Below are 27681 nucleotides of genomic sequence, written 5' to 3'. Positions count from 1 at the left end.
AATGTTGAGAACTGGAGAACTGCGTATGACTCCTGTAATCTTCATTGTATGAGGAGTAAGCAAAGTCAGGGGAAGAGTGCTCTCTCAAAATAACTGCTGTGTAGATAGTGCCAAAAGTCAAAATAAGCTATTTCAACTTAAGCTACGCGATCAGCGTAGCTCAAGTTGTGTAGCTTATTTCAAGTTTAGCCCTGCTGTGCAGACATACCCTAAGAGTGGAACACAAAGGATAAGAAAGTCTCCATGTCCAAGGTCATAGGGTAGGTTGTAGTTCAAACAGGGGTATTTTTCTTATTTTATTTTTTGATTATAGTAAACATTTCACATTCTTGTTAAAGCCACTATTCCTTAAGGAACAGGCATGACTGCAACGAACGTTTTCTTCAGCGAATTGCTCTGCCAGCTTATGTTGTGATTTGCATTTTAAAACACCATATACATGCAGTCCCCGAGTTACGCGGCTCTGACTTATGTCGGATCCGCAGTTACGAACAGGGCTTTTCTCGCCCCGGAGGACGGAAGCAGCGGGACGCCCAGATGCGCCGCGGTCCGCCGCCCCCGTCCTCCGGGGCGAGAAAAGCTGCTCCCCCTCTCCCTGGTCTGCAGGGAGACAGGGAGCAAAGCCTTGGAGAACACCCGCAGCGGGACAGCCCGAGCGCGCCATTTAAGAACTGGCAATACAAGACAGACAATACCCAAAGGATACTTCCCCCCCCAAATCCTGCACTGTGCAGCAGATTTTCTGTGGACTCTGTAGGGTTTGGGCCAACTATGGCACAGGAATAGCCCTCCTCTCTGAGCCTCCATGTCCCAGCACCTTCTTCCCACAAAGAAGCAAGTGATTTTTTTCTTCAATTGCCCATAAAGACAGTGTTTGAATTTTAGTGTTTATTTACCCGAACATTTGTAAGAAGATGCCTCCCCACAAGCTAACAATGGACAATATTTGCTGCATAACCTCAGATTTCAGGATTTTAAAAAAAATACAGAAACTCTATGAAAAGAAACTTTTTATGGCCCAAACCCAGATATGCAGCATACTGCAGCTAAGTATGCAAGTTTACAATATACAGAGCCTCATGGAAAACAACAGTATATTTCACATTGTTTAACTCTACCACAATTTAGGGAAAGCCAGCTAGAATTATCCATTATTATAGATGAAAAGTAGAACTTTTTTATCCCCTCATAAAACAAATCTTTGATAATGACTGAAACATGCATAGTTTATTATAGACTCAATTTTGCCACTGTTATCTGTTTTGAAAATTAAAACAAATTATTGGTTTGTGGCTACATAAATCTATACCAGTCCCTATCGTGGAGTTAGGCTAATTCATACTCTGGTTAATGTTAGAGGCAAATTATCTTTACACTAATGATGCCATTAGGAAGCAATATGTTGGATTGCACTCCCCTTCCATTTCTCCTCCTCCTCCTCTCTTCACATTACAGAAATTACTGTTGTAAACACTCCCCAAAGCCAACTTTAGTTAATGACCATCTGCGACATTAAAATGGATGCAAGGAAGATGCTCTGTTGAACAAAAGAAATCAAATATCTGCTCTACAAAATAAACATTGCAGCTTTCTGAGCTCAGGAAAAAAAGAATCCTTAAAGATAGAATTATAATGCTAGAATGAATAAAGAGAACAAAAAGGGACTCACTTGCATTGCTAGTTCAGATAACATACACCAAAGGAGGCAATGACCATGGCCAAACCAGGCTTTATCATTTGTTAATACTGTGCAATGTCAGGTATCTTATCGAAGACCATACATAATTGCCTTCATTAATGTTGTCATCTGGACACCATATTAAAGGGCCAGATTCATCATAAGGTTAACTACAGGATTTTCATTTTTGAATTTTAAAGAGTAAATGCCAAATGTCTCTCTTATTTAATCGACTTAAATGTTAGGGCCACAATGTTCTAGCTTGCACAATTTCTCAAAGGAATAAAAGGGTACAAGGTGTGTTCTTACCATACAACAGCTACTCACAAAATGGTTATACTGCCATAAAAGCAAAGTAGGCTCTACAGAGCTGCTCAGACACCTTCTATGCAGCTAGACAGGAGGAACAGTGAGCCCGCAGCTCTCGTACATTTCCAAGGGACAGGTGCAGCAGCAGGGACACCTCTGCCTCCCGCAGCTTTTAAGCCAGTTGCCCCCAACACCGGCTCCTGCTTCCCTTCCTTGCAGTCTCTCTCTGATAGAAGCAGCACAGGATCGGGGGAAAAGGGAAGCTTATACTTACGGGATACTTAACTAGTCACTTACAGTGCTATCTCTACCACAGATGTAAGTGTACGTTTTCCCCTAGGTGTGCATAATCCACATCACTGAAAAAAGTTGTTAAGCTGACCTCCGTGCACATTGCTCTAGACACAAGGGAGATGGATTACTTGTGCTAATGGGGAAGCATTGGCAAACACAGCTATGCCAGCATAATTTCCAAATACAGACTAGCCCAAACCTACAGTGCTTCTACATTAGTAAAAAATAATTTATGAGATACATAGATGAACATATTTTGCTGGGGATGAGTCATGATTGTTGTAAAAGGAAATCATGCCTCAACCTATTTGAATTCCTTGAGATGTCAACAAACATGTGGACAAAGGTAATCGAGTGTACTCTGAATTTCAGAAAGCCTTTGACAAGGTCCCTTACCATAGAATCATAAACTAAGCAAATATGGGATAAGGAGGAAGGTGCTCTCTTGGATCAGTAACTGGTTAAAAGGAAAAACGGATAGAAATAAATGGTCCATTCCCACAATGAGAGAACAGAATAGTGGTGTCTCCCTGGTATCTGTGTTGGGACCAGTGTTGTTCAACATATTAATAAATTATCTGAAAAATGGGGTAAACAGGGAGATGGCCAGGTTTCCAGATTATAGAAATTTACTCAAAATAGTTAAGTCCAAAATAGATTTACAAAGTAATCTCACAAAACTGAGTACTGAGCAACAAAATGGCAGAGGCAAATTCACTTGATAAATGCAAAAGTGATGAATATTAGAAAATATAATCCCAACTATACATACTAAATAATGAGGTTTTAATTAACTGCTATCATTGAATAGAGATCTTAGAGTCACAGTAGATCGTTCCCTGAAAACATCTGCTGAATATGCAAAGGCAGTCAAAAAAGCTAACAGAATGATGGGAAACTTAAAGAAGGGATAATCAAGAATCATAGGCCTAAAAGGTGCTTTTTGAAGTCTTCTAGTCTAGTCCCTTGCTCTCAAGGAAGTGACTAAGTATTATCTAGACCAAGGTAGGCAATAAAACAGCAGCAGTTCACCAGTGTTAGACTTGGCAGGCCGCCACTGCTATACTTACCTACACCTATGCAGCATCAGGCAATTGCAGCTCCCATTGGTCAGGAACAGTGATCCACAGCCAATGGGAGCTGTGGAAAGTGGTGCCCTGATCCAACAGGAACTGCAGAGGCACAGGTAAACATAGCAGGGGTGCTATGCCAGGGGCTAATCCTGGGGATCCACACCTGGTCCACAGGCCAGTATTTGCCCACACCATCTAGACCATTCCATTTGTGTAACCTGTTCTTAAAAATCTGCAATGATGGAGATTTCACAGCCTTCCTAGGCGATTTATTCCAGTTCTTAACCACCATGACAATGAGGATATTTTTCATAATGCAACTTAAGCGCACACTTTTTTTTCCTGTTCTCAGAGAATAATTTTGCTTCCTCCTCCTTTTGACACTTTTCTGGGACATAAAAGTTTGTTATCATGTGTCACTCCCCACACTCAGTCTTCTCTTCTCAGACTCAACCAATGTTTCTTAAACTTTTTAAGACTGAAGAACACCAAACAATATATATATATATTTTTTTATGAGGAACACCAAGGATTTTTTGTTGAGGGAAAAAAAGAGGGGTAGGGGGTGGGGAAGAGAGGGTACTTCAAAGCAGCAGTGCTTCACAGCCGATCCTGTGCCCTGTGCGGTGCTGCCCCCTTGAAAACGTTGCCTTGGTGTTTCAAAGCAGCAGCGTCGCATAGAGCCAACCCCAGGCTCCATGCAGAACTGCCCCTTTGAAATGCAGTGCCACATGGGGCCCAGAGTCAGCTGAGGACTCCATAGCTGACCCCATGCTCCCAGCATTTCAAAGCATGCACAGCCCAGGGTCAGCTGGGGAATCTACAGCTGACCTTGGGTTTTGCAGACATGCCGTGCGGAGTCCAGGGTCAATTGGAGAGTCCCCAGCTGACCCCAGGCTCCACATGGCATTTCAAACTGGCAGTGCAGCATGGAGTCCAGGGTCAGCAGGGGACTCAGTCCCCCGTTGACCCCAGGCTTCATAAAGGCCCTTCCGCCCTTCCACTGGGGATTCTTGTACATTTCAAAGCTGGCACACGGCATACAGCTAGTGAGAAGTCCTGCTGACTCCATGTTCTACGCAGGTGCTTTCGCTTTGAAATGCACAAGCGCTCCTGCTCTTCTGCATTCCTCCTTTGAAATGTACAAGTGCCTACTGACTAGTCGAGTAGTCGATGGAAATTCCATCAACTACTCAACTAGTAAATTACTTGTTAGTTAACATCCTTATTACAGAGTATAGTGGAAGAATTACTCTCATAGCTTGCTTATGACACTCCTAATACGTTCCAGAATGAATTTTGATTTTTTGCAATTGTTACTCATGTTTGGCATGTGATCCATTAGGACCCCCAGGGTACGTCTAAACTACATGGCTCCATCGACGGAGCCATGTAGATTTGTTGTTTTGGCAAAGTCAAATGAAGCCGCGATTTAAATGATCGCGGCTTCATTTAAATTTACATGGCTGCCGCGCTGAGCCAACAAACAGCTGATCGGATGTTTGTCCGCTCAGCGCGCTAGTCTGGACGCTCCCCTGCCGACATCAAAGCCCTTTGTCGGCAGCCCCAGTAAACCTCATCCCACGAGGAATAACGGGGCTGCCGACAAAGGGCTTTGATGTCGGCAGGGGAGCGTCCAGACTAGCGCGCTGAGCGGACAAACATCCGATCAGCTGTTTGTCAGCTCATCGCGGCAGCCGTGTAAATTTAAATGAAGCTGTGATCATTTAAATCGTGGCTTAATTTGACTTTGCCTATGTGTCTAATCTACATGCCTCTGCCGACAGAGGCATGTAGTCTAGACACAGCCCCAGATCCCTCTCCATGGTACTCCTTTCCTAGGTAGTCATTTCACATTTTGTATGTGTGCAAATGAATATTTGTTCCTAAGTGGAGCACTTTGCATTTGTCCTGATTAAATTTCATCCTATTTTCCTCAAATAATTTTTCCTGTTTGTCCAGATCACTGTGAATTTTAAATCCTAGCCTCCAAAGCACTTAAACATATTTTAACATCCCTAGTTGTAAGTAAATGTGTAACCACTGAAATTTTCTGTGGTTACACATTTAAATGCAGGAGTGGAAGAGGAGCGGGGCAGACGCAGCTCAGGGGAGTGCATACAAGCTCCCACCTGTACCCTCCTCCCCCATAGCAGAGGCAGCTGTGCGGAAGGGAAGAGAGCAGCTCCAAGGGAGCCAGCTTAAAAGTGCCACCTGCCTCCCCCTACTCTGTTCCTGCCTCTGATACAGAAGCAGCAGTAGTGGGGAGGGGCTGTGTGTAACCATGTAGAGTGTTACACTTTCACATCCTTTACTATACCTCCCAGCTGGGTATTGTCCACAAACTTTAAATGTACTCGCTATGCCATTATCTAAATAACTGATGAAGATATTGAACAGAACCAGAGTGAGAACAGATCCCTGCGGGGCCCCATTGATATGCCTTTCCAGCTTGACTAATCGTTATTCTCTGGGACTGGCTTTCCATCCGGTTATGCATCAAGCACTCAAGCAAGCAATCCACCTTAGAGTAACTCCATCGAGGTCAGGGGCAGGCAATAATTTTTGATTGGGGTGGGGGGAAGGGACACCAAGATTTTGTTTTTCTATAGAGAGGGTGCAGGGTCTGTGATGGAGGTAGAGTGCAGAAGGGAGCTTAGAGTAGAGGACTGGGGTGCAGAAGAGAGTGTGGGGTCTGAGAAGGAACTTGGTGAAGGAAGGGGGTTTTGACCTAGGGCATGGGACGTACTGCAAGCAGGGGAGGGGGCGGATCTTTGTACACTGTCCCTACCTGCAGCACAATCTCTCAGCTCCCACTGGCAGGTTTCTGGGCAATAGGAGCTGAAAGATTGTGCTGGGAACAGGGTGCAGTGCAAAGCCTTCTCCCCTGCACACAGTGCAGAGAACCACATGTAGCAGCCAGGCACTTTGAGCAGTGTGAAGCTGCTCCGTGCCATATAGGCTGAACAGCATTAAAAGGCTCGGTGGCCTGGATCTGGCCCATGAGCGAGATCTTGCCCTCTCCTGATTTAGGTTGTATTCTTAAGTTTGTTTGTTGAAGGTCATGTGTATTGAAGGTCATGTGATCTAGAAGTCAAGATATTAAGAAGGAGTGTTGTGAGTAAGACATGAGAAGTAATTCTTCCACTCTACCATTAGGCCTCAGTTGGAGTAGTATTGCATCCAGTTCTGGGCACCACATTTCAAGAAAGATGTGGAGAAATTGGAGAAGGTTCAGAGAAGAGCAATGCTGTATATTGGGTTGTAGATATAGATCTTGTTGTTATAGTAACCCCAGTAGGTCACTGGGGTCAGCCCAGCTGGTCTGGGCTTGTGCTAGTGAGTTCAGTGCTATGCAATAAAATGGACACTTGCAACTACTCAAGCTCTCTGCATTTCCATTGATTTCTTCCTATACTGTGAAACTCCCCATGACATAACAAGCAAGAAGAATAATTAAAGGTCTAGAAAACATGGCCTATTAGGGAAGACTGAAATACTTGGGCGTGTTTAGTTTAGAACAGAGAATTGTTTTTACTTATCTAGAAAGGGTGTTACAAGGAGCGAGGAAATTTTTTTTCTCCTTGGCCTCTGATGATAGGATAAGAAGTAATGAGCTTAAACTGGAGCAAGGGAGGTTTAGGTTGGACATCAGGAAAAAATTTCCCAACTGTCAGAAAGGTTAAACACTAGGATACATGGCCTAGGGAGGTTGTGAAATTCCATCACTGTTAAAGAAAGCTATTGGGTTGGTTTGAAATGATTTGTCCTTAAAACAGCCATGCTGACTGAACTATCACCAAGTTATCTTCCAGATGTTTGAAAACTGCTTAATTATTTTCTTCATAATCTTCCAGGGTACTGAAGTTAAGATCACCACTCTAATTCCTTTATTTCCCTTTTTTAATAGATGAGCATTATATTTTCCCTTTGCCAGTCTTCTGGAATCGTTTGCATCTTCCATGACTTTTCAAAGCTAATCAGTAATGGCTCAAATATATCCTCAGCCAGACACTCTCCTGCAGAATGCATCTTTCTCTGGTCAAGTGGAGGGGCCCAGGCAGAAAGATCAAAAAGGCAACTTGAACCCACAACACCTTTGCCCTTACTGCCAGAGCTCTGTAGTCATTGCTGATCTGCTCAGGGGCACACATCACAGCATCACTAGCACCAAATGAATAAGCAGTATGCAGTAGTAGTCAGATGGTCCTGGACAATTCCTCCATAATTTCTTGGATATGGGCCCCAGGTAGGCAGCCTACCTCCTAGGATGCCATGTCTGGGTGACAGATTGTGCCTCTATCCCACTGAGAAGAGGGTCACCAAATCACTGCTTCCCTATGTTTCCTCCAGGGAATGGTGGTTGCAATCCTCCCAGTCATGACAATACAGAGCTTCTCCTCCACCACCTTTGAGAGTAATTCCTCACTGCTTGTTGCCAGAGCAGCATATCAGTTTTCCATCACTATGGTAGGGGATTGGAAGTAGGGGCGGAGCTCTGCAAGATGCCAGAAGTAACTAGCAGCCAATATCCTCCAGACACAGCCTAATCCTCCTTCCCTGATGGCACATAAACTATGCTATCGGCTTCCTCAGCCTTGGCTGTCTCCATATGACTACTCAATCAATTCATTGGGGGTACAGATGCTCCTCAACCTAGCCACTTCCTCCTGTAGCTTTCCTACCTGCTTCCTAAGACATTCCACCAGCATGCAATTTTCACACTGGATGCCCCTCCTGTCCCCCCTCCCGCTCCCGGCTTAGATTTTTGAGTGGGAAGAGCAGGCCACACCAGGATCTGGGTAGAGGCATCCCTGGTTAAGTTCTCTGTCTGGATATAGGTGTAGGTGGAAGAGACAGTAGCAGCCCTTTCTAATCCTAATGATTATATTACAACTCCTTCTTACAAACTCCCTTTCAAATGGTTTGAGGTCTATTGATAGTTATCTCCTCTTAGTTGCTTAATCTCTGGCATTTCAGGCTCTCTCCTCTCTCTCCTGTGTCAGCCCTGCCTCTTTGTTAATCACACAGAGTGAGGGTGATCATAAGGCTGACTGAAGCTAATAAAAAATGATCAAGGATGATCAAAGGAACAAATATTCAGACAGTCCTGAGACACACAATCCCAACTGACCCTGTAACTTTAAAGAACGTGAAAGAGAAAGGGGGGGAACCCCATAAAACAGCCAATGCTCACTCACCCCAAGATTAATACTCACACCTTATTCATTTCGTAGGGAGATCTCCTTTAAACATAAATATCATAATGACCCTATATAAATGCGTGCAAGCCCATACCTTGAGTAACGTGTGCAGTTCTAGTTGCACCCTCTCAGAAAAGAGTGACTAGCTAATGCTATTTTGGGATGCATGGACAGGAAAGGCCAGTATTTCCAGCTAGCTAAGACTAACTAGCTATTTTACACATTAACCAGTAAAGGTTAGCTGAGAGGAACAACAGATTACTTCTAAGGAACTTCGACGTGCAGGTACCAAATGCTGACTGAGCACACACATCGCAGAACAGTGGCAAGTGAAGGTCAATGGCAGATTAGTAATGATTTGCCTCATATCACCAAGAACTGTAAACCCTGGTCAGGCTGCTTCTGTAACAGCTACTGAAGAACATCATCATCAAGTAGGCTTTCACATCTCGTGTCACAGGAGCAAAGTACGCATATACTACACGCTCTCCATTTACCTCAGGACAGTCTTTGCTACAGACTTCTGTTTGGCAATGAAGATCACAGGCTACTGAGCTACATTAAAAGTGTTTCTCTCTTGGCCTCATTTTCATACAGACTGTTTATTTTTTAGTAGTTTCTTTCCCTTATGCCCAAAGCAATTTATATTTGTTTAACAGATGTAATCATTTACATTCTGTAACACACATGGCTATATTGCCAAGAGGCATAATACCTCAGTCAGTCTACAGCAGATGCTGCTAATTATGTGTCACATTGCCATGAACTCCTATTTTCAGTCAATATATTTTGCTTTCACTGCATGATAGTTTTCGGTTGGTCCCCGACACTGACAGTTTTGGATACTTCACTCTAATCCCGCAGCACGAATTTCCTATAATTGCCTTGTGACTAGGGATGTTAACTAGCAATTAATTTACTAATCGACTAGTCGATGGAATAAGAACTTCCGCGTTCTACCTTTGAAATGCAGACGAGCCCCAGTAGGCACATGGCACGTAGCCCAGAGCCCGTGGGAAGTCTTGCTGACTCTGGGCTTCACGCGGGAGCTTCTGTTTTGAAATGTAAGAGCCCCCACTGGGAGGTGGGAAGTGATCTGAGGAAGTGGGTCTGGCCCACGAAAGCTCATCATCTAATAAACCATCTTGTTAGTCTTTAAAGTGCTACATTGTCCTGCATTTCACTGGGGCTCTTGTACATTTCAAAGCGGAAGTGCCCATGTGGTGCCTGGGTCAGCTAGGAAGTCCCCAGCTGATCCCAGGCTCCATGTGGCGCTGCTTTGAAATGGTGCATGGAGACCATAGTCAGCTGGGGAGTTCCTAGGTGATCCTGGGCTCTGTGCAGCACTTCCACTTTTAAGTACTCCCTTCTTCTTCTGCACACCTTGCTGTCTCTGTCAAATAGGGACATAATTCAAAATGACCTTAGCAAGTTAAGAGAAATGGTCAGAGGTAAACAGGATGAGGTTTAATAAAGAGAAATGCAAAGTGCTCCACTTAGGAAGGAACAATCAGTTCCATACATACAAGATGGGAAGCGACTGTCTAGGAAGGAGCATGGCGGAAAGGGATCTAGGGGTCATAGTGGACCACAAGTTGAATATGAGTCAACAGTGTGATGCTGTTGCAAAAAAGCAAATATGATTCTAGGTTGTATCAACAGGTGTGTTGTAAGCAAAACTCGTGAAGTCATTCTGCCGCTCTACTCTGCACTAGTTAGGCCTCAGCTGGAGTACTGTGTCCAGTTCTGGGCGCCACATTTCAAGAAAGATGTGGAGAAATTGGAAAGGGTACAGAGAAGAGCGACAAGAATGATTAAAGGTCTAGAGAACATGACCTATGAAGCCAGGCTTCATGAACTGGGCTTGTTTAGTTTGGAAAAAAGAAGATTAAGGGGGGACATGATAGCGGTTTTCAAATATCTAAAAGGGTGTCACAAGGAGGAAGGAGAAAATTTGTTCCTCTTGGTTTCTGAGGACAGGACAAGGAGTAATGGGCTTAAAGTGCAGCAGGGGAGGTTTAGATTGGACATTAGGAAAAAATTCCTAACTGTCAGGGTGGTCAAATATTGGAATAAATTGCCAAGGGAGGTGGTGGAATCTCCCTCTCTGGAGATATTTAAGAACAGGTTAGATAGACATCTGTCAGGGATGGTATAGGTGGAACTTGGTCCTGCCTTGAGGGCGGGGGGCTGGACTCGATGACCTCTTGAGGTCCCTTCCAGTCCTATTATTCTATGATTCTATGATTGCTGGCATAGATCACATTAGTCATTAGTGGATGTGCAGTTAAGTGAGCCTTTGATTTAGTGGCTGATGTCATTGGGTCCAGTGATGAAATCACTGGTATAGATTTGTGGGCAGAGTTGGCACCGGGGCTGATTACAGGGGTGGGTTCCTGGATGATTATGACGCAAGTGTGTTGCGTGGTTACTGGAAATAATTTGTTTGAGACCAGGAGGTTGTCTGTAAATGAGAATTGGCCTTTTTGCCAAGGCCTCTGAGAGTGAGGGGTCATTTTCCAGGAAAGGTTGTAGATTGTTGATAATGTGTTGGAGGGGTTTAAGTTGTGGACTGTAGGTAAGGACAAGTGGAATTCTGTTGTTTTCTCTTCTGGGCCTCTCAAAGTAGTTCATGTCTGGGTACTTTTTTGGCTCTGTCAATCTGTTTTTTTTCCCACTTCACTGGGTGGGTATTTCAGTTTTAAGAATGCTATATTTAGAACAGGCAGATGGTGCTCTTGAAGTTTGAAAAGGGTAAGTTACCTACCCGCTAAAAAGAAACCCTCGTGTAAGTTCATACTCTTTCTTCTATTATTAAATGGACTTTTAAAAACAGCATAAAAAGTAAATCTTACACAATTTACATATATGCAAAATACTTCATGAAATGTATTTAACACACATTTTCTAGATTCAGAGGGTTAAAGCTACTTCGAATTATGCTAAGTTCCACAGTCATACTTCATTGCCTTTGGGCTAGCAGGAAAGCCAGTCAGCCTTCTCCCATTTAACTCTCTGCTGTGAAATAGTATTCTACATTTCTACTGACAACAAATGAAGGGATTCATTCCCCTTGCTCATTTCACGACCCTTCATATACCATATTCTCCTACTGAGGAGGATATTTGCAGAATTTATACTAGTCGTGTTTGAATCTGGAATATATACAACATACTTCAAAAGCCTAATGAATCAAACAGGATCGTGATTGATGGCTAAGGTTAACTTCTATTGCATGGTGTTAAGGTGACAATGTACAGATACGATACTTCTGTTAAGCTTAAGCCAACTCCTGTTTCCACTCATCATCTGTAGTCAAAATCTTGAAGTCGGGTTGCTCAGTGCTATATCTGATTTCTTAACAGCTCCATACTTTAGTAACCTTATGACAATGTGATCTGCCAGAATCCTGAAATAACTCCTATGATAAAATTGGAAACATGAGCAGTGTAGTCTTCACTGTTTACAAAGTGTTAGCTATTCAGTAACTGTAATAAACAGTAATAAAAATATACACCAAACAACTTAACTGATGGTACTATATGATTATAGGATAATGGTATCCTAAGAGTAACGTTTGCCTAACGTGACTCACTGCAGTCCAAGCTTAGCTTGTAATTTCGTTTCCTGGAGGGGCAACGTAGTTAACTTCACATTTTCTAACATACCTATGAGTGTAAAATATATTAAAGTTTTCATTTCACTATGCTTCGTTATTTGTAAGGTAAGGTCATTTGTAAGCACAGAAAATACAACTATAAACATAGACCCTGATCAAGGCTTGGAATCAAATTAGAATGCATCAGTGTCACATATGGCTTATCTACATTGGCGCAGCAACACTAATTAAAGTGCATAATAAATACTTTTCCATTACATTCAATAACCCTCTCTCTCTTGTAGCATTTTTTTTTCCTATCCCATTCAGTCCCAAGCCTGGTGTTAACAACAAGCAGGTCAAATGTTTATCACAATGTTACAGTTCTATGTACTACAGAAAGTTTGTTTACAAAATCCAAGGGGCTCCTTCAGAAAGTACACAAACAAAGTGTGCAGCAGGGGGTAACAGATTGGCAGTGTGCTGTCCGATTACCACTGATTTAAACTGCCTGCTTAAAGGCATGGCCAATTTTTTTTTAAAGAGATCTTGGGAATAGGAAGTGCAAGTAGTAACCTAGAATTCCCCAATATAATTTCATATAAATAGTACAATCAAACTTTGAGTCCAAAAAACACATCCTTGAAAATAAGATCATGTGTATTTAAGAGCACAAAAACAGTTTTGTAATGTTAGATATTAAGCCACATTACCCCTTGGTATAACTGATTATTTCAATGTAAATTACAACAGGCATCAAATTGGACCACTAAGACAGCATAGGGACAAGGAGACATTGATCCTGTAACTAAAAGTTACTCCCCCCCCCCTTTTTCCACCATATGAATCGTGACATTTTAGTCAGTTTAGGCCCAAGTTTGAAGCCCTGATTTTGGGTGATTTCTTACTTCACAAGTTGAACCACTGAAATTAATTGTTGAAATGAATAGTACTCCTCAAACTGGAGTGAGGGTAGCTAAGTCTAAGGCTAAGGCTAAGTCATTCAGGGGACTACTTGCTAAAGTATATTACCTATTAAGAACTGCTAGATAACTACTAACTACAACTATTTACCAAGAAAAAGTTCAAAGAACGACTGAATTGGAATCATCTAGAGCAAGGAGAGCATTCCAGCAATAACACTGATGGTAAGAAGGAACTGTGGGGGGGGGGGCTGGGAGCCCCCCTAACACAGTTGCATACACATACCAGAGGTTGCCAGAGCCAGTCCCATATGGATATCATCAAGTAAAAACTTCTAGCACCAGTGCATGTATCAAGCATGCACACCTACAATGGAAAAGACACAAGCAAGCACTCAAAAGAGGAAAGTAATATTAAGTACTGGATTTCAGTCTGACAAGGGCTATGGCCATTTATACACTGACCCTATTCTCTGTCCTCAAATCATGAATCACTTTTTCATTAAAAACAAAAGGTGACAACAGGTAAAGTTAATACAAGTCCAAAGGCATCCTTTCAAAGGGGAAGGAAGTGGAGCAGGATGAGGAGGCAATGAACAGAAGCACAACAGGATTAAACAGGAGAGTGAAAAGGTGAAAGATATCTGCAGAAGTTCCAGCAAGAATCAAGAAACATTAAATCAGAAGCAGGAAGCTTTCCTCAGGAGATAGGAGAGCAATGGACCTTGTGAAGTTAGCCTAAATTAAACAGCCCTTCCCTTCCTTTCCTATTTATTTTTGGTTCTGCACATCCAACACTCCAGTCATCTGAAGAAGTGGGCTGTGCCCACAAAAGCTCATGGTACCATCTACATGTTTTGTTAGTCTTTAAAGTGCTACCAGACTTTTTGTTGTTTATTAAGTTTATCCTGTACAGACTAACTCAGCTACCCCTCTGAAGCTCCTAAATATTTGTGAATTCTCATAGTCATTGCTAAAAAGCAACGGTACTGTTCTGAAATTATCTACAGATTAACATAAATGTGAAGACAGATACCAACATGAATTTTGTTGTGAAGAAGATACTTTCAGTTTATAATGTCACTGCTTTCAACAATCTCACTCAAATCTGGCAATATAGAGGCTAAAAGTGTTTTAATGATGAGTGGATCAGCATTATCTTATCATTCAGTTACACTGTCAATAGACTAGCAGATTAAAAGACATTTGTTAATGTTTAAGCTGCACTTGTAAGGTTAGAGGAAAGATAGAGAGTAAAAGCCTGGTCTTTCACACTACCGAGTTGCATTCAGCTTTGTTACAGATTTTAAACCCAGGGAGGCATGCAACTTCATGGTTTTTTTAAATCAAGTAACTAGGATTTTGTTAAATGAGAACTTGCATGTTCTATATTAATATTCAGAAACTATAAATAACAGGAAGCCTTATTGGATGAGATCAGTCACTTTAAAACAATTTTTAACTGTTATTTATTTTTAACATATTAATGTCTGTACTGGTGCAGAATATAGTTAAAACAACATTCCATTTTTCATTCACACTAACCACCTTTAGTAAATTAATGTGTGAACAACTCACATGCAAAAGGAAAGGATCCTTCAAGGAAGCTTTTTTACCTACAGCCATGTTCCCTCACTGCCCCCAACCAACAAGATGCAAGGTCCCAGATACATCACCACCATTCTTCTGGAAGTTGTGGATAGAAAGCTTGGGGGATCCTTTCTGAGGAAATGATCCATAAGAACCACTAATATTAATCTACTTCCACAGGAACAATGTGATAATTTTTCCTTGCCTTGATCCAAGATTGAGTATAGAAGAAACAAAGTAAGCACAACTCTTCAGAAACGACAGCACACTGGCATTACTTTGTTTGCTTGACATTATCAATGACACCATGCCAAAAGTGAGGGGATGGTGATGAAAAATGGGGAAATGAGATTTAGGAAACAGCCATCACTACAATAATGACCTGTAAACACAGTGCCTTAGGCTGGGATTACAGATTTCACAAGGAAATAGAGTTTAGGTTAAGTCAGAAAGCCATGGGAAAACTTCCAAGAAGTAGCATTTAGGCTTTAAGAAGCTATATTAACGTTTTCACATTCTTCCCTCTGAATCAGTAGCAAAACATTGTTCTTCAGAGTTCCTATGCTGCTGAAGGTGAATTTTGATTACTAACCATCCCATGATATCAGGGCCAAATGAAGAAAGGGCTTGGAGGGGGCACCAAAAAGATTTCTGGGCCACCAAAAGTACAGATATTTTTGTGAGGTCCCCTTGGCCCCAGGGTCCTGTGCTGAAGCCCCTGAGTGTTGTCTGGCCAGGAGTGGAGGAGAGGGAGAGAAGGCAATGGCTCCACAAGCCACTGTTACCTCTGCTTGTAGCATCAGCAGGGAACATCAGTGGGAGCTGCATCACTGTGAGTGCTGGGAAAAAAATCACTGTTCCTGTGCTACCCTCATTTGCAGGAATCCCAGCCTATGGGAGCAGATGGGGCTGGTGTCTGCATGCGAGCTCAGGACAGTACAGCCTATAGAGCCTCCTGCTCCCACCACTAGAACAGGAGAGCTGCCCTAGTAAGCACCCTGTATCCCAACCTCTGCCCTGAGCTCCCTCTCTTGCTCCTACTCCCTCCTAGACCCCTCATCCCAAACCTGAGCTCCAGCTCTGAACCCACTCCAGCACCTTAACCTCTACCCAGACCCCACAATCCCACCCCAACCTCCTGTCCTGAGCACACTCCAACCCCCTTGGCTTCAGCCTGAAGCCTCCTCCTACACCCCAAATACCTCATCCTCAGCCCATCCTAGAGCCTTCACTCCCCACCCCCATTTCAACCTGCAGTCCCCTACTGCACTCTGAACCCTTCATTTTAGGCTCCGAGGTGGAGCCAAAAGGGCCCCACAAAAATCAGTTTGCCTTGGGCCCCCAGAAGAGTTATAAGCTGACCCTGCATGAACCACTGCAGAGGAGATGAAGTGTTAGCCCTAGTGGGCTGACCAAACTCAAATAATAAGTAAACACATTCTGCCCATCTGCATCATCCCTGCAGTTTCATTTTCTATCCTAACAGTGTTGCTGTACACTGTTAAAAAGCTCTTATAGTCCTCCTCAGAAGCAGATGCATTTCACTGAGTTAAATTATTTCTATATACAAAGATGAAGTGGCTTCGAAACTATCATCACAAAAGAGATGTAAAAATATATAAGATAAATTGTGAAGGCTGAGAAATATGAATATTCTCCCCTCCCACTAAGATGTTTTTAACTGTTATGCATTTTTAGAAGACAAACAATCACAAAGGGTATGTCTATATAGCCATAAGAGACCTACAGCATGACCATGGCTGGCCTGTGTCAGCTGGTTCAGGTTTGTAGGGCTCAGGTGTGGAACTACACAACTATAAAGATAACATCTGGGTGTGGGCTGGAACCCAGCTCTGCCACACTGTGAGAGGGATGGTCTCATTACCCAGACTTCAGCCCCAGCCCAAAATGTTAACACTGAAATTATTAAAGCCACAGCCTAAGACAGAGTCAGTTGACCTGGTGACTGCACATGGTGCTGCAGGTTTTTATTGCAGTGTAATCATATTCCAAGATTCACCTAGGATCAACCATTTTACAGTCTTTCATTGCAACAAAGTTATTACATGAATTCCAAATATAGTGCTCATAAATTCCCTAGCTACAACTTTTTAAAGAGGTAGTAGAGTTGAAACCATGGCTTTTAAAAACACTTTAGTTGAAATATGTATAATCAGGTTCCCACCTCCCAATGCTTTATGAAAGCTGGTTTACAGATTTGCATAAAGCATCTTCAATTTATGCATAACAGATAATGTAACATGTTAATTTTACAGTTAGTCTGCTGAATCTGCATATTAAATTTAGTGCATGTATAATTCTTGTATATGAAGTTAGAAATATGAAGTATTTATCTATTTGTATTTCTAAATGTGCCAATGAGGGCCAACTGGTGGTCTGGCACTTAATGATCAATACTCAAATCAATGACTTGTGAATGGCCATTTTTGTCCAATAAACCCATACTGTGGCTGGCCCTAGAAAGACATGTGACCATGCCACCTGCTATTGGAATCCATCTTGAACCTAGTATTTTTTCATAGGGATGAAGAGTGCTGAACAAAGAGTTCCTGCCTTGGGGAAATCTATTTAAATAAGAAGAAGCCATCAGCCTTTTGTCTTCAGCTATCTTTTGAATCTGCCCCACTCACCTTAAGAGGTTACTTGACAACAAAGAATTTTGAAAAGCTGTTTACTTCACTGGAGGTTTACAACTTAAAAATGCTGAAGCTTTTTACTCAAGATAAGAATAGCTGTTTAGGGTAAGAATTTGCATGTAACAAGTTTCTTAGTGGATTAGAACTAGCTAAGCAGTTTTTATTCGTTTTAATTTAGTAACTTACTTTGTGAGTAAAAACCATTGGATCCACGTAAATCCTACTTTATATAAATAATAAATACACTTTTACTTATTAACAAGTCCAGTGTAAATAACTGTTACGTAGCGGGAAGGAAGCAACCACTGTGAATCTCTCTCTTTCATTGATAAATAGGACTGATCTGACTTTGAGCTTTCACTATTTAAAATTTCTAAACAGGGTGAGATGGATTTGTTTGGCATTTTGGCCCCTTTAAGAGTTGGTTTCCTAGGTGAGTTCTTAGGGCTGAGCCTTCCCAGAGCAGAACTGGATCAGTGACTGTGTTGCTCTGTGTGGAGGGTGGGAAGGGGAGGGAGGAGGAGTGGTAACCCCAACTCTGTATCTTGTCTGGGGGAAGCCAGAGGATCTGGCCCAGCAGGACAGTGGTGGGGAGTCCCAGAGAGCAAGAAAGCAAGTGTCAGTGGCATGAATAGCACACCAGGTGTACAACCCAAGGTGACTTTCTGTCATTCACCCCATCACAGTAGCATTCAACAGAATAAATAACTCACCATGTGCCACAGCAGTGAAAACATCTTTATATGACAAAGCTTAGAAGTCTACTGTACTTCTATAGTCATTCCAAAATAACTGTACCAAAAATAGCTTAATGATCAGCTATGGGAATTTGTCCAAATGAAAACAAGATCTTGGCAGTCAAAGCACGTGCACCTCGCATAATCCTTTTGGATAATTTTGGCCAATGAATGTCAAGTCACCAGAATAGCTAGAAGACTTATCACAGCTCTATTAAAGTATAATTCATGTAATCGGGTTTATTAACTCTTTAGATGTACACAATATCCCAATGCTGTATGAACACCTACCCTGCATTGTTACTGACTGCAGTTAGCCCTTTTACTCCAGTCTTCAGTAAGCCTCCTATGAGGTTCTCTGGAATGCCACACAATCCAAAACCTATACAAAACAAAACACAAATGAAGAATGTAACAAGCATTCTAGAGAATGACTTCTTCATAAAAATAAATCTGTGCAGCAGATGGTACAAAAACATTCATTCTGCACAGTAAGAGAATAATCTGGTTCTAGAGGAATAAGCAATTCAATACTTGGAGAAAATATTTCTCAGAACAGAGAGCAATACAACCTGTCTCCAACTTACGAACCGGTTATGGACCAAGCAATTGGTCATAACTTGGTTTGTTCGTAAGTCGGACCCCATTGAGTTACACGCGACCACGCTGTTCATAAGCACGGATCACATTCGTAACTCGGGGTCTGCCATTTACAACATTTTTGGTCGGAACTGCGAACGGTCGTAAGTCGACTGTTTTCAACTCAGGGACAGGCTGTATTTTAATAAATTCTATTTCCATTACTATGAATGTTGGTTTGGAAGGGTACAAATCTCCTTTCCTTTCAGTCCCTCCAGAAGTCATCTTCCCTTCTTGTTACATTGCCAATATTTATTTCCATGCTAGATCTCTGCTGTAGCATTCCTTCTTCTGCAATATTACAGTTCAAGCTCCTCCATTTCAGTTTTTGACAACCCATAAGTTTGCCTCCACTTGCATCTCTAAACTTAATTTCCTCTGATTGATATACTCTCCCTTCTTCAGTCCAGTTCAGCATCAGACCAGAAGACTCACTTTAATTCTGCTGCCAATCTATATATGTAGAGTAAGTGTGATTAGGTCTCTCCTTCAGTATTCCCATCTTTGTGTTTACCTTTTATTCATCTCTGAGGCAGCCCCTCTTTTGGTCTTAAAAACCCATTAGCAACTTATAAAAATACAACTACTCCATAAAACATCCCAACTAAGATGACCATGTGCCTTTCTGTATTTGCTAGATAGCAATGGTCATTACTGTTTGGACCCTTTCATGTTTGTATTGGACTCAGGTGTTTTGGTTGTAAACTATGGAAAACAAAAATTGTGTTATTTATTTGGAACAATACTTGTAATATTCTCTCATGTAAATAAAAAATAAACTCTGCACTAAGCATATATTGCCTTTCAGGCTTACTGTTGTGACTTTGTGGTAACCATCAAGAGAACCCATATGATACATTTTTAAAATGTGATTACATGATTCTCCAAAAAAAAATCCAGCTGTTTAAATAGTGAGTGAGAGAGAGGATACTTTTATCATGTCAGTACAAAGTGTTACCAGTTAGCCAATACAAGGAAACTGTAGCACAAATATAACCTAGATCAGTTATAAGAAGTAACATTTTAAACCTTTGCAGCAATTTTCCCATTAGGGAATCTCAGAGGTTGGGCCTGTGTGCATGTTAATAAAAAAAAAAAAATCTTAAGTGACTAGTCTACAGTACAAAGTTAGGTTGATGTAAGATGCCTGGTGTCAGTCTACTTGTGCAATGTCTTCCACCACCTGCCCCACCGTGCCCGACTACTCTGCTCACAATTTTAAGTCCACTGCCTAGGGGTCAAGAGACCATAAGATCTCCATCCTCTTTAAAGTCTGCAAATTTTTGAAATGTCTTTTCCTGTCTTGCTCAGTGAGCAATTCTCCATTGGTGAGCTCAACCACTCAGTTAACTATGTGGTCTACACACAATAGGGATGTTAGCTATCAGTTAATTGAATAGTTGACTAACTGCTAAGAATTCACGTGGTTAGTCAACTATTCTGTAGTCCCCAGGGGCAGGTCCAGCAGCCAGTGCAATCCAGCCTCCTCTATCAGAGGCAACAGCATAGGGTGTTATGTGGGGTATCATGGCGGAAGCCAGTTTAAAACCCAGCTCCCCTCATGGACTGGCTAACTGCCGCCCCACGCTGCTTCCACTGGTACAGAGGTGGCAGCAGTCTCTGTCTGTGGGGCGGTCTGAGCTCTCCACAGACAGAGGCTGCTCCGGGGATGGACAGAGGCTGCTGGGAGATGGGGAGTGGGGAGAAAGGGGCAGGAGAGGCTGCCCCAAAGCAGCCTCTGTCTGCGGTGGCCTGTCAGCAGAGGTGCTGGCTGCATACAGAGGCTGCTCTGGCAGCTGCCCCTGTCCATGGGGGATCTCAGTCCCACATGGACAGAGGCTGTTGCTGGAGCAGCCTCTGCCCATGTCAGGCCCAGGCTTGCTGCAGACATAGGCTGCTCAGCGGGATGCAGAGCAGCCTCTACCTTTGGTGAGCCTGGGCCTGCCACAGGGAAAGACTGCTTTATAGCAGCCTCCCCTGCCCACCCCCCACACTGGTGCCTCTGATAGAGGCAGCAATGGGGGGGTGAAGACATGGGCAGGCGGCACTACAGAGGTGGTGCTGGGCGGGGAACTGGCTTTTAAGTTCTACTTCCCGGCCCCTCCTCCCTCCCCTGTCTCTGATAGAGAGGCAGCAAGGGGTGAATGCAAGTAGTCAACAAGATTAACTAATAAGCCTAAGCTTATCAGTTAATCAACTTCAGATTCACATCCCTGACACACACCAGATGCACGCCTGCTTGGATTTCCTGGGCCTGTGGGAAGAGGCTATACAAGGCCAGCTACTGACCAGCCATAGAAACACGGACATCCACAAGCAGATGACACAGGGAATGAGGAAGTAGTGGTACAATAGGATCAGCAGCAGTGCTTCGTGAAAGCCAAAGAACTGTATCAGAAAGTCAACCTGGAGCTGATCTGCAAACATGCATCTTTTGCATAAAGGTGCATTCCATAAGGGCAGAGACCTTACCACCAGCCCACCCCATTCTGTGGATATTGCCAAGGACCCCAAGCCACAGGCCTCCAGCTTGAAGAGTGAGGAGGAGGAGTATGGGGGACACATAGGGTAGCTGCACTTGCCGGTTGCAAGCCAGGACCCGTTTGAGACTTTACCACAGTTGTTAGCCCTGGCACTCAAGCACAGGTGAGCCTGTTGCAGGGGAAGGTGCCTCATGCAAGCATGTAACTGTATTTCCCATTACAATGATGTACTGGTGGCGCCTCCAATTTAACAGGACACTGGTACCAACTTTTCATTAATGTACTCTGATTAAAAGATGTAGCAGTAAAATAAGAAGCAGTAGCATTGTTATCCGCTTTCCATTCCCCTGAACAGCTGGGTGTGGGAAGGGGCATGTAGAGCTTTCAGTGAAACCTTCACAGAAGTGCTCTGCAATACTCTCCTAATGATTTCTACAGATAGCAGCCTTATTCCTTCCTCTGTGGTAGGACACATTCCCACACCAGCCAGCAATAAATGTTGGCAGGCACCTTTGCAGTACATATGCTAGCAGCATACACCCCTGAGCAGCTTTAGGACACTACCAACAGCTGTGTTTTCTGTGCCTTTAGTACCTGAAAGAGTGAAATACAAGCTACAATCACTACCACCTCTGAAAATGGTGCTAGTATTCACTGCCATAGCCCTAATCATAGTTCCCTGAAATGAAGCCTCATTTCCCTCACCCTGAAAGGCCATACTCTCCATAGCGAGTGGCACTGTGCACAAGTACTCCAAAGCATATGTTTCAATAAACACGCACCATTTTAAACTTTAAGAGAGCAAGGGAAGGGAATTCTTAATCTTTATGTCTGCTTTCCATTATGACTATGTGACAAAGGGAGCTCTGCGTGTTTTAATCTGTGGCTTCTGCCTTTGCAGAGTTGTGGGGATCCCCCCCCCCTCCACATACACCCCTCCAAATGCCTGAGCCAGATAAGGGTGAGAAATAAGACAATTCAGGATTACATGTTCAATGAGATCCTGCAAGCCAGTGCTATGTCAGACCATGAACAAAAGACATGGAGGATGCAGACAGCCTGGACAAGAAAAGAATGGAAAGAAGAAAGGCCTAGGAGTGCCAGCAGGAAAAGGAGAGGGAGATGCAGCAGGACATAGTGGGGCTATTCTGGCAGCAAATGCAGCTTCTGCAGACTCTTGTGAGCCTATAGATGGAGTAATCGCAGACTTGCTTCCCTTTGCAATCCATAGACAACTCCATTACAGTATCTCCCTATGCTACCCTCTCAACATTTCACATGGCATATGGGGCTGCATCTATCTTTACCACTTCACCCTCAGGACACCATGAGCAACCACAGCTTCATATATACTGACCTGTGAAAGCCACAGTTGCTGCATGTGTAGGTAAAATAGACATTAATGTTCTTTCCCTTGTTAAGTTCTGGTCCATTCATTTATTGAGTTTTTAAATGTATTTGATTTTAAACTGCAGAAATTATTTTTGCACTGATTTTGTTACTGAATAAAGTTCTATTATTTGGGAACTAACTCATCTTTATTAGACCACAGTATAAAACTAGCAGTTCTGAAAGCACCTACATCCTTGTTATTGTGCAGTGTGATAAACTCAGAGGATTAGTTTGAACTTGAACAATTTATTCACTGTCTTTTTCCTCCCTTCTCCCCCCTTTCCTTATTTATTCTTGGATCTGGACTTTTAATACTCCTGTCATCTGAAGTGGGTTTTGCCCAGGACTGTTCATCATACCATCTATATGTTTTAAGGTGCTGCAAGACTATTCAGCATTTAAGTTTTTTTAGTTACAGACTAACTTGGCTACCCCTCTGGAGTATTAGGATCAGTGACAGTGTAATAATCAAATGTACAGAAAGTACCACATATTATACTTCCAGTGCGCTTTCTTATATCAGAGATGTGCCTAGCACCTACAATTTCTAACAGGCCCCAAAAAACTACTGGGATGCTCCATTCCCCCATTAGGATCCATTCTTGTGAGTAAATACCAGCATCCCTTTTATCTACCAGAAGCACATTCAACAGTCATTCTGCATCTGCTGAGCCTGTGATTGAATCTTTCCTTGTTGCAGTCAAGGTGGCCAGTGTACAGTTTAATAGGCTAGATTTTCCAGGATCACTACTGGCATTTCAACATCATCTATGGCATAATAAGTCCTTTTTTGCAGCTTTCTGAACAGTACCGTGGTCTTGAAGATGTAAACATCATGCATCTACCCTGACCAGTCAATACTGGGGTCAGTGAGGCATCCTGGTGATCCACCTGCATAACCAAAGAAAACCAGAGTCCTTTCTGTTGATATACTCAGTGGTAACGTGATCCTGTGCCAATGAGGATATGCATGGTATCTATTGCACCATCACAGTCCTAGAATCCCATTGCTGCAAATCCATTTCACTATGTCCTCCTGCATGCTGTCGAAAATCAGAGCCCTGCATAGCAGGAGACAGTGAACAGTCCTGCATGCTTGCACAAAACAGCCCCTCTTCAAGTGTATTTTCCAGTTCCAAATTGATCCTTCTCCAACCAATAGCAACCTGGCATAACCAAGTATCTACAGTGAAATCACCACTCACTTCTCCACAGTCAGTGTAGCTCTCATTTTGGTATCCCTGTGCTTGAGTGAGCTCAGCACACCTATCCAGGAATATGGCCTTGCATACCCATAAGTTCTGCAGCCACTGCACCCCGCACTTCCTCCCACACCAAACTCCCTCCCAGAGTCTGCCCCTTCAATCCTCTGTCCCAATCTGGTGAGAATGTGTGAGCATAGGAGAGAACAAGCAACAGAGGAAAGGCAAGCAAGGGCAGGGTCTTGGAGCAGGGGCATGGCCTCAGGGATAGGGCACTAGACTAGGGAGGACAGGGTTGTGGGTTCAAGCCTTGGACAGGATGGCCAAAAGCTGGGTGGCCCAGGAGCAGGAAGTAAAAGGGGTAGCCTGATGGTAAGGTGGTGGGGCCTCAAGGAAGGGGTAGGGCAGGTTTGCATGGTTATGTAGGTGTCATCCTTACCAGGGCAGGCATGAAGAAGGCCCTGGTTGTACCAGAAGAGCTTGCTGGGCACTAGCTAGGCACCAGCCCACACAAGTGCAGCATCAGGCAGATGATAGGAGTGGCTTGTATGTGTATGGGGGCTCATTGACTGTTCTGCCCTAGGGCCTGGAATTGCTGCCAGTGGGCCTGTCTTCCTTATTGAAAAAGCCCTTGTAATCACAAATTACAAGAAATATTTTCCTCAATACATGATATTTAAAAAAGGTGCTCTAACATTTTTTAATCAATTAAAAAAATCAAGTTGAGAATGTCCTACTCAGAAAATAAGATTGTCCCCATGAAGGACAGTAAAATTAATATTTACCACCAACAAGAACAGTTGCCCCATCAGGTATGTCTTTTACTGCTTCCACAGCATCAGTATAAAATTTGGTGTTGCGATGACTGCTGGTAGAGAAACAGCAGCCACAAATCTGAAACAACATAAAAAGAAATAAGCATGAACAAAATGTTTTGCATTGCAGCCTTACCATGAACTGTGTAGGAGGGAGATTACGTTTACTAGAAAACTGCAGATAGTTGTTGAAGCACAAATCTTCAGTTTTTGAAGTAGGGATGTTAAGTATCGGTTAATTGGATAGTCAAGTAACCTCATGAATTTTTATCAGTTAGTCAACTATTCTATAGTCTGCAGGGGTGGAGCCAGCAGCCACTGTATCAGAGGCAGCAATGCAGGGTGCCAGGCAGGAGCTGGTCCAGGAGGGTAACCAGTTTAAAAACTAGCTCTCCTTGTGAACCAGCTGCCAGTCACCCAATACTGCTGCCTCTGATAAAGAGGCAGCAGATTAGGGTTGCAGCAGCCCCTGTCTAAGGCAGGTCTGAGCTCCTGGAATTGGCATGAGCCAGAACTGAGCTGGGCTGCCTGCCCACCTGCCTCCTAATACACTTTAAATGCAGAGTCACAATAGGGGTAGGTTCTGAACCCGGCATGAGCCAGAACGGAGCCAGGCAGCCTGCTAAAAAAAAAATTTACTGGGGTGGAGGGGGGGAGGAAATGCATGTAGTCTATAGCATTAACCTATAAACTTTTGCTTATTGATTAATCGACTACTCTATTACATCCCTAGTTTGAAGGGGAAAATGGATTGAGTTCCAACACCTTTTTGTGAACCAGTACCCATTCTGGACCTCCAAAAGATCAACTTTGGCTGCTCTGCTTCTCCCAGACTTCATGACATGTACAGTATTATGCTATTATGTTTATATGCAATGTTGATTCCACTTAGGAAGCCTAATAAGATGATCTTGTCTACAGGTGTCAGTGTATTTTATATATCCATAGTTAAATAATACTTGTTTTGCCCTCAATGCCAGACTGTAAATGCAACTCATTTAACCGGATTTTAAAATGCTAAAGCTAAAATTATAGGGCTACCTTAAAGTATAGTACAACTGGGATGTGCTTCTCATTTTATCCACATGCCTATATAAAAGGAGGTATATAAATACATGGATATAAATCCTTATCTTAGGTAGCTTTGTCAAGGTGAAATGAGCTATGGTTTTCAGTTAAGTGCCATATGTGATTTCTTACTCTGAATCATCTTTTGTTGTTTGTATTGTACAGAACCATGTGGAGTAAGATAATAATTATTCCCACCCATATTTGAAAATGTTGAAGCTATACAATAAATAGCATGTTTCAAATGTATGAATAAATCTTAAAAAGGTATTAATATTGCAAATGTTGAAACAAAAAGATTTCAAATTATGAACTACAGCCCCCTATCCTACAAGGTCACTCCATGCAAAGTTCCAAATCAAAGGGTTAAGGGGACTGTACTTCATAATTTCAAATCTCCCCCCCCCCCAACATTTTCAATACTGAATTCCATCTTTTTATTTTTCTAACTAACCCCAAAACCAAACCACATCTTACATGTCCTATTGAGTCAGGCCCACCACTTATTAAAACTGAGCAATTAACCAAAGGCCATGGTGAAAGTACTTCACCTTCTCTTTACTACTTTCAGCAAGCAATACAAAGAGACCAGTGTTTGCATCTATATTGCTCAGTAAAAGTGTCTGGCAGCAGAAGAGGCCATTCTGGGGCTCAAGAAATAGTCAAAGATTTGTTGTTCGCTGTTGTATTTAACAGCCACAGCTTGTCTTGCCCAGAGACAATAGCACACGTCCTGAACAACTAGCTCATGATATGCAAATCGTAGCAGCGCGAATCCACCGCTTTTGTTCTTTTCTGATCTAATATAGGGCTCTCTCTGGGGGGAGGATTCCGCAGTTCCCAAGCAGATCAGACGTACTTTGCATTGTGCACGTTGCACACCAAACAGATCTGAAGCAGTAACGGGAAGGCCTGATTTCTGGCAAAGAAAAGCCAAGCGGGCAGTACCGTGAAGTCGCCTGTTTCCCTCCCCAAGGTCAACCCCACAGGCCGCGGGCTGAAAGACTCTCCCGATGCCGCGCCTCCCGCCAGGCAGAACTGCAACGTGCCACTGTGTAGCGGTAGGTGGCACCCAGGGTGCTACAGTGTCTCCGCGGGCGGCGAGCGGGGAACCAGGCCAGCGATGCAGGCAACTCTCAAGGGCGCCGCCGCGCAATGCCAACCGAACGCACAGCGGCCAGCGCAGCCGGGACGCGCTCGGAGCCGACGGGGCTCTGGCTGCGCCTCCTTCCCCTTACCTTGGCTTGGGCAGCCAGCCGCGCCTGGGCGCTCCCCCGGCGGGCCCCCCGAGCGGCGGGCTGAGAGATGCCGAGGCTCAGGCTGCACAGGAGCTTGTAAGCCGCCATCTTCGGGCTCTACAGCGCGGGACTGGAGGGTCCGGGAGCCGAGCAGGGGAGCGCTGTGGCGGAGGACAGGGCGGAGAGGCGAAGCCGCGGCGTTGCAATCACATGGGATTGGGGTGTGGCAGGGGCTCGGCTCGGCTTGGCTCCGGCTGCTCTTGACGTCTTGCTTTTAACCCTGGCGCAGGCGGCCGGGAGGCGGCAGAAGCGAGAGGGGGCTCGCGGGCGGTGTGTGCTGCTGGGTAGGGCAGGGGGCACCCGGACACTCAGACTCAGCGCGGAACAGGAGCCCGAGCCCGCTGCCGGGCCCTGACTGGGGAGGGGGATGGCACCACAGGTCAGTGGGAGAGCAGTGCATGCACAGAGCTCAGGTGGGGGGGAGCAGTGCAGGCAGAGCTCAGGTCAGTGGGAGGGGGGCAGTGCAGGCAGAGAGCTCAGGTGCGGGGGGGCGGGAGAGCAGTGTAGGCAGAGAGCTCAGGTGCGGGGGGTGGGAGAGCAGTGCAGGCAGTGAGCTCAGGTGGGGGGGTGGGAGAGCAGTGCAGGCAGAGAGCTCAGGTGGGGGGGTGGGAGAGCAGTGCAGGCAGAGAGCTCAGGTGGGGGGGGGCGGGAGAGCAGTGCAGGCAGAGAGCTCAGGTGGTGGGGGGGAAGCAGTGAAGTGTAGGCAGAGAGCTCCCAAGGC

At 43.9% G+C, this 27681-nt stretch overlaps 1 protein-coding gene across 1 annotated transcript in view; it reads right to left on the bottom strand.

The window, feature by feature from the left end:
* OXCT1 (3-oxoacid CoA-transferase 1) overlaps nt 1-27306 on the bottom strand; it is a 132445-nt gene extending 105139 nt beyond the window's left edge. The window contains exons 1-3 of the mRNA XM_075932505.2: nt 26901-27306; nt 24565-24673; nt 18355-18445 (exon numbers count right to left, since the gene is read on the bottom strand). Coding sequence (XP_075788620.2) covers nt 18355-18445; nt 24565-24673; nt 26901-27008 — 308 coding nt within the window. The 5' untranslated portion in view covers nt 27009-27306. The remainder of the gene's footprint in view (nt 1-18354; nt 18446-24564; nt 24674-26900) is intronic.
* Nucleotides 27307-27681: the final 375 nt, after the last annotated feature.

This window comes from Pelodiscus sinensis, chromosome 6, assembly GCF_052426305.1.
Source record: "Pelodiscus sinensis isolate ZL-2025 chromosome 6, ASM5242630v1, whole genome shotgun sequence".
Taxonomy (NCBI): Eukaryota; Metazoa; Chordata; order Testudines; family Trionychidae; genus Pelodiscus; species Pelodiscus sinensis.
The sequence above is the reverse complement of the archived record's forward strand: the minus strand, read 5'-3'. Positions and strand labels throughout refer to the sequence as shown.